The following is a 7,896-nucleotide window of genomic DNA, read 5'->3' as shown; positions in this document are numbered from 1 at the left end:
AAGGTTTAAGCAACTGTCCAGTTTGGCAATTCAGCAAGTTGAGGCTATATGGCGACTTGGAAAATAACACGCGGTGCCGAGTAATTTACATCATGATTATGCACTCTGACAGGGAGCAACAGCAAGATATTTCAGTGTTATTCCATTCGAATATACATCTTGAACTCTGCCGCCATGCCTTCCATCCCTCTGCCGATCTCTCTCCCAGCTGATCAACATCATTAGAATTCAGAACAGGACCAAGAGCCTCTTACCTTACAGTCACGCTGGAACCCAAAAAATCGTCGAGCGGGCAGGGGCTCAGTCACACGCACGGATTCCATCACCACCAGTTTCTTTGGATACTTCATGGATACATAGTGCACGATGCCATCCAATACTAAAAAAGTATAGTGGTTTTCCACTCTTCCTCGTTGAATCCTGGTCTGATTGACTCATTGACCCACATCTAGCCTCCAGCAAGTCAAAGCGAGATATGAGAAGAATTCCAGGTTGCAATCGCCGCTATCGATCACAGGTATGGCTTCACAAGCTTCTGCAGCTCTCCGTGCGGCCGCCCTATAGAGCTACTCCATCACGGCCGCGCACTCTGACAGCAGCGCGTCGACGGCAAAGGCCAATCCTGTGGGATACCATCTATCTTTGGCGCTGGAGCTGCATACGGCGCCGCAGCAACTCGCACAACGTAACGTCCTCCTCGACAAGCGCAAGTCGAGAACGTGGCCGATGAAGTGGACCTGGACCTCGCTCCATGACACTGAGCCTTTTCATCGGCAGATCCGTGTGCCGCCGGAAGGTCGCCCATGTCCAGGATGACCGCTACCTCGCCGTATCTTGGTGCGATGGCGGGCGATGGATCAGCGAAGGTCGGCTTTTTTTCTTGCGGGGCGGAAGATGAGAGACGAACACACACGTTCTGGCGGAGAGGAGGGACGTGTTGTTCCAGTCTGTCTTCTAATAGTTCTTTTCGTTTGATCTATTTTTTTAGGAAAATCGAGAGACGGTCACGTGACCGACGCTAGTATCTTTACGAAAGGTGTTTTTTTTTTTCACTTGAAGGGTAATTTCGATGACGGTGAACCCGACCAATGCGTGCTTTATTAGTACCATCTCGTTTATATTACAAAATTTTGTCCATACAAATTGTAAAAGCGTATTATGAGATGAGAAGAAATCGCATTGTGATGGTGAATCCGGAGACCCAATCCGTGCTTTATTATTAGGGAGAGATTCGATCGATCTCTCATAATATTTTCTATATATGGACTGATGGCTTGTTGGAGGCCGTCAACTAACTTGGTTCTTATCTGTTGGTTGATTATGTAATGAACCATATCCTGCTGTTCTGTCAGCACTCGGCACTCGGTGCTTATCTCTTGGCCTTTTCTCTTGGCTGCATTCTCATGTCACCGTCCCGGCAAATCGTGCTGCTTCATTCAGCGATCGATCCAAGAAGGATAGGAAGGCAAGGCAAGCAGATACTGAACTCAACACATCAACACCGAGAACGGCTGAGCAGAGATGCTTCCTTCGACGGCTCGCCCTGCAGGTGCCGCGGCGGCCTACACGCAGCCGCAGCTGAGGCAGATGAGGGCGCAGTGCCTCGTCTTCCTTGCCTTCAAGTACGTTATTCTTGGCCGGTAGCAAGCATCTCAATCTCTGCAAGAAACGGCCGGCGGGGCATATAATTCCCTTGTTTCTTTCCTCTTGACATGTTGTGTGTGCTAGGAACCAGATGGAGCCCAGGAAGCGGCACCTCGAGATCGCGCTCGGTGAGGATGACATCGACGGAGCCGGCTGCCACGGCGAGACGACGACGACGAGCTCACCTTCTCAAGCCTCGTCGTCCTCTGCCGCACCGTTGCCGCTGCCCCACCTTCTGCCCATCTCCTCGCTGCGGCTGTCTCCGCCGCCGTCGGAGACGGAGCAGGAGCAGGAGCAGTTGAGTCACCACCGCAACGACGACCCTGAAGCAACAAAACACGAGTAGTTTTGATTGATGGTTGTATTCTCTTCTCGCCCCGACTGGGCCATCGACCGTCGACCAAAAAATGAATGAGTTTCCGTTCGGATACAATACAAAGTGTTTTTCTCCTACATACATATAACAACTTTGGTTAGCTTTCTCATACAAGGTCACTATACCTATATGAATGTTTTGTCATATTTTTCTTTTGAGGGGAAAAGCCACTTTATTGATCAAAAATCCACCGAAGGTGGGATACAAATTGGGTCATGCGGCTGGCCAAAAGCCATACTTGACGCCCCTGAACTAGAGTAGTAGAAAACTTAGCTAAACTATGAGCTTCAAAATTTACAGCACGCCCTTCAAAAGTGAAGTTACAAGAAAAAAGAGTTGATTTAGATTAAATGAGATCCACTCCATGTGAGTCCTTTATCTATTAAAACTCTGTCGGCTCCTGCTATGGTTGTTGAGTTTGTTGTCTCCTCCTCATGTAACGTGTTGGATCCATACCTGAATATCCCTGCCCAAGAATTCTCAGCAGACGAATTTTCCTCGTCCTCCTCATGTGCAATTGAAGCAATGTCGTGTCCTCATCATGTAAGGCACTGGAACATTAGAATTCTAGGTGCCGAGGCATTCTCCTTCGTTGGGTCATCTCCTCATCGTGGAAGACACTGGAACCGCACTACAAGGTCCCCTCCTAGGAATTCTCGGGCATTGCGTTCTCCTCGTCCTCATTGTGGTCTATGGAAGCAAGGTTGACCTTCATCGTCCCTGACCATGAAGTCGTGGCCGAGGCAATCTCCAAGTACTCATCGCATACAATCCCATTTCAGCGAGGCCCATACTATGTGATGGCGACAGTGAGGAGGATTTGATTGACCCTTTTGTTTTTATAGACTTGAAATTTAAGGGGTACAAGAAAACTATCTAGGGCAGATGTGGGGTAGAGAGATTTTATATAGTATATGATTGTACACCCCTTGTAAACATTGTATCATTGAGATCAAATAAGTATAACAACTGGTACAATACGTGCAAGTAACCATCAACCCAATCCAGTGTTCTGTTCCAGTCTACGGCCGGTGGCGAGAATCATTCAGGCCATAGTTGTTGTGTACGTGTGTGTATGATCTATACGAAGTTAGCTAGTTTTTGCTAGTGACGTTAGTTCCAGGAGGATTGATCGGCAAACGGTAGGCTAGCTTTGCACTGTTGTGTATCTCAGTGTAAAAGCACTTCTGGATTGCATCAGTGTTGTTTCGTCATCATCGTCGCTTGTCACCGGAAGCTGGGGCGCAAGTTGATAGAGACTCCATCATGGCAAGCATGCAACGCAATGCATGTGATGCATGCATATATGAAAGACAATGCACCATGTCCTTTTCTTTCTTATGAATTCATGCATGCATGCATAAAGGCATAGCCCACGCTGGCTTATATGAGGCAAGCTCCTCTATTTACTCATGTCAATTAGTCAGGTGCAATCTCACCCAAAACTTATGAAATTTTTTCTCCATGTGCGTTCTTTAATTTCCGTGCCAAAAACTATACACCCTATATCTAGGAATGGAGGGAGTATGAAATAAGAGAAAATTTACGAAACATAAAATTACGGTGCATTGATGTCAAAATGTGAAAACTGAAAATTAGCAGCAGCTCCATTTTAATGGTGTGACCTTGTGCATTGCATGCACACCCCATACCAACGTCGTCCAGGGAGCAAGGCACAATGTGCCGGTGTCTGGACTACGAGAAGCTGACCCTGTAGGCGGGCAAGAACCTGTCCTCGCAGCGGTCGCCCGAGCTCCAAACTCTTGTTCGTCAATGTCAGCAATGCCAGGACGGGTAGTGGTGGGGCGAGGAGGAGTCGCTGCTGCTGGGGCTGGACCTGTGGATGGTGCAAGGGTGGAGAGGGGGTCCCAGAGTAGCACTCCCTCAGTCCAGAAACGCTTGTCACATAAATGGATAGAAATTGATGTATCTAGAATTAAAATACGTTTAGATACATCAATTTTTCCGACAAGTATTTCCGGACGAAGGGAGTAGTACCGAAGGCGTCTAGGATGTGGCAGGCTGCTAGCTCGGTGGAGAAATAGATTGAGTTGATCCTTTTTGTAAAGAAGCTTTTACTTGTTTGATTTGTGACATGACTGTTCTTGCTTGTCTTGGGCCTGCTCTAGTTTTGGTGCTGCTAACTAAGGGTCGAATTTCGTGACTTGATGAAGAGGAAGCCAAGTATCAGGAGTGTAAGTGACTCGTTTTATTATTTGGCGTGATGTAATGATGTATAAGATGGTATTCACTCATAATTCGACGCAGTCAGCTGAATTATCAGGCATGTGCTTCTTTCCATGAATTATTTGCTTTCTTCAAAAATACAGAATTGAGTGAGATTAACTGACGAACTGAAGTTGATGTGTTTCTTGTATTTTCATTGTTTCAGACCTCTGCACAGTAGAATTTAATCAGTGCACATAGTTGTGATGGCAATACCATTACAAACTGGAAGTGCGTTATATCGACTAGAGGCGGGTGAATAGGCGATTTTTACAAATTCGTCACCGAGAAAATACTTCTTGAGGAATTTGCTAAGTGATGAAATAGAAGCAGGGGATAAAATACTCAGGTGCATGCATAACAAGACAGTAACATAGTCATCATGATAAAATGAATCATACACAGAGTACAGGTAGCGTGAAAACGGGATAAGCAGGCGGAAGACAAGATGACTGAAGAATTTGGGTTGAGGAAATTGAGATAGTCTTCAGTCAAAGTCTTCAAACAGTAATGATCAAGTACAACAACAAGTAAGTGAGGAAATGAAATTGGGTATGTGTATAGGCTTTGAGATGAGCATCACTTGGAAACTTTTCCTTAGTTTTACCTCGACCCCCTTTAACAGTACGATGTTTTCTATGGCTCGAGAAAGGAAAATGAAACTACGGAAACAAAAGTCTTCACGCTTCATACTCCTCGCATCAATATCAATACACTACTAGGGAAAACATTATACACAGAACTTTTGCAGTACGCTGGTTAAAAAGGGGCGGTGAAACAGAAGGCGCTACTGCTATGTACATAGCAGTAGCGCGGCCAGGTAGAAGAGCGCTACTACTGAAATTACCCCAACGTTGCCGCCAGGCTAAGTGTAGTAGTAGCACTCTCCCATGAAACACGCTACTGCTTGGTAGTTTAGCAGTAGCGCTTTCTTCTAAACCCCGCTACTGCTAATCTAGTCTTATCCTCCTGCGCACCCGCCTGTTCCTCACTCTCCTCTGTCTCATTGTCGCGGCCGTCCTCCTCCTCCTGCCATCGCCCCCGTCGTCCATTGCCGCCGCCTTCGGTAAGCCTCCTCCTCCTCCTCTTCCTCCTCCCTCCTCCCTCCTCTAGCTGACCCTCCTCCCACCTTCGCCCCACTCCTCCCTCCTCTAGCTGCCTCTCCTCCTCCCCTCGTCCCTCCCCCTGATCCTCCCTCCTCTAGCCGCCCCTCCATCAATAGCACCTCCTCCCTCCATAACCCCTCCTCAGCCCCTACTCCCCCCCTCCCCCATCCACAGCCCCTCCTCCCTCCTTAGTTTTAGTTGATAGTATAAATAGGTAGAATGTAGATTTTTTCAATAGTATAGATAGGTAGAATTTTGTAGAATGTACATAGAATTTAAGTGGTTAATAGAACTAGTTTATTTATAGTAAGTGTTTAACAGAGTTAGTTGAATTAGTAAGAAAATTAATTATTTTTATTTATAGTAAGTGCTTAGTTGAACTAGTTGAATTAATAGAACTAGTTTAATTTTTAGTAAAAAAAATTAAGTAAGGAAATTTAATTATTTTTATGTCATTATCACTTTGTCATCAAAGAATGCTCTATGAGATTTGATGATCTAAAATTTTACTCGGTGGAATATGCAGGCTTTGTAGAGTCGTGTCTCCTTGGAGTGATCGTCATCCGAGCTACCTCTACTTCCTCTACATCTAAGTCAGTGAGTTAAAAGTCCACCTCCTCCTTCTCCACTCCTCGGTGTGTTGAATAGAATAGAACTAGGGTATTTAGTTGGTGAGCTCATGTGCGAATGCTTATGATAATTGATCCGGGTGGAATTGCATGTTTAAGCATCATTGTATGTGTATGAACATCTTTGTATCGCAGGGAAAATCCGAGTGGCTATGTTTTTTCGAAGTGTTGATTCATTTCTGTTCCGGCAAATTTTAGGCACTCGATATGTCCTATTTTAGCAAAGGTCATGCCAAATTTTTCCGTGAATTTAAGCATGACTTGTGTTAGAATATGTGGAAAATGTCGAGTGCCCCGGAGTTTCCTGGTAGTTGCCTTCGATCGATTTTCAATTAATGTTTCAACTATGAACATAGGAAATGTCTGACGATGAAAAGGATTTCGGTATGTGCAAATACCGCGAAGACGAGCGCGGCCTGTGCGACAGAAATTTCTTAGTTGATGGTAGACGCTTCAGCATCAAGCTGGATGAGACCTTCGAAGTGGATATAGTAAGTCACAACGACAAGTCTTTTTTCGTAATTAAGCATGACTTCTTCTTCTTTTGCTTTAACTTATAATTTTAATTTTTTACTATTCTACTAGCGTATCCCCTGCCATGAGAGAATTTTTGTCTTGGATAAGATTGGTTTCAGTACTATAGAAACTATGGAGGTTAAGAGAGTTCAATTGAGGACTGAGCATGGTTATACTTTTACCGCAAAATTATGCGATGGAGACACCTACATCTATTTTGAATGCAAAAATTGGAGAGCACTATGCAAGGCTTATGCATTTGAGTCTGCTATGCTCATCACCTTTGATATTCGTCCGGAAGATGATATTGAAGGTAATGTTGACATCTGGGTCGATGTGCAGACGCCTCCAGTTCTACCATTATGTGAGTTTCTCAACCATATTTATGTCTTGGATATTGTTTATTCAAAAATAGTTGACAACTATTTTTTATTGACAGCTTATTTCCATTCAAGCAAACATGTCCGGCGCTTGGTAGATATGACCTACTACTGTCCCGAGACTGAACTAAACTGCAAGGAGATAAGTCATTATGTTTCATGGCTTGAGGATCTTCATACTGTCAAGACAAATTATTTTCCTAGACTTGAAAATCTTAGTACTCAAAACGTGCGACCACTAGCATGCGTATTGAACTATGGTCACATCTATTCAGGAAAGATGGTAAGATTTTTACTATCTTTAGTGCATCTTTTGCATACATTATTTTTAAGCTAAACTTCATTGCTAAGTATGTTACTACGATGTTCTTTCAATGGAACTCCTGATGATAGTTGTGGCTCATTGGATCAAGGCTAAAGGTCGCATGAAAATGGTTAGCTTACGGCCAAGACATCCTACATTGCACATGAGTGCATTCACGATTTCTAAAAGCAAGCAAGTCTTAGTAGTCAAAGACTGGAGCAAAATTGTGAAGAATCGCAGAGAAGTACTAGGGGACAGCAGTCAGAAGCGCAACCCACAATTTGGAGACAGGTTCATCTGCATGCTCCAATATGATGAATCAGGAATGCTACACATGTTCTATGCTATTTTACCTGAGAGAGAGCAGCAAGAGTGATTAGCTAGCTAAAATGAGTGTTGGTGGTGATGACTATGATGATTATTATTAGCTAGTGTTGGTGGTGATTAGACGAAAATCCAAATCGGTGCCCAGGCTCATCTGCTCCCTGTCAGAAAAAAATTCAAAATAAATACTAGAATTTTTTTTAAAAAAATCCAATTTTTATTGCGTGGTAGATAATTTGATGCACGAGGTCCGCTCGAAATTTGAACTCATTTGGATATCTGAGCAGCTCTCGGCAAAAAAGAAAAATCGGGTCAAAACAGTGCGTGAACAATAAACTCTTTTACAGACCTCGATTTTGTCTTTTTTGCAGAGAGCTGCTCAAATGTCCAA

The 7,896-nt window shown here is 44.2% G+C and overlaps 1 protein-coding gene across 1 annotated transcript; it reads left to right on the top strand.

Moving 5' to 3' along the window:
- The first annotated feature begins 1,403 nt into the window (after positions 1-1,403).
- LOC123042698 (chromatin structure-remodeling complex protein SYD) lies at positions 1,404-2,099 on the top strand. Its single transcript, XM_044465097.1, has 2 exons — positions 1,404-1,622; positions 1,729-2,099. The coding sequence occupies exons 1-2, from the start codon at positions 1,522-1,524 to the stop codon at positions 1,988-1,990; spliced, it is 363 nt and encodes a 120-aa protein (XP_044321032.1). The 5' UTR covers positions 1,404-1,521; the 3' UTR covers positions 1,991-2,099.
- The last annotated feature ends 5,797 nt before the right edge of the window (positions 2,100-7,896 follow it).

Source organism: Triticum aestivum, chromosome 2B, assembly GCF_018294505.1.
Source record: "Triticum aestivum cultivar Chinese Spring chromosome 2B, IWGSC CS RefSeq v2.1, whole genome shotgun sequence".
NCBI classification, from domain to species: Eukaryota; Viridiplantae; Streptophyta; class Magnoliopsida; order Poales; family Poaceae; genus Triticum; species Triticum aestivum.
Note: the sequence above shows the minus strand (reverse complement) of the source record. Positions and strands in the feature narration are given on the sequence as shown.

Bases quoted from the DNA above. Each gene is read 5' to 3' on its own strand.
- LOC123042698 (XM_044465097.1), top strand. From the start codon at position 1,522: ATGCTTCCTTCGACGGCTCGCCCTGCAGGTGCCGCGGCGGCCTACACG. The intron at 1,623-1,728 runs GTACGTTATTCT...TGTGTGTGCTAG, and splicing joins CTCGTCTTCCTTGCCTTCAA to GAACCAGATGGAGCCCAGGA.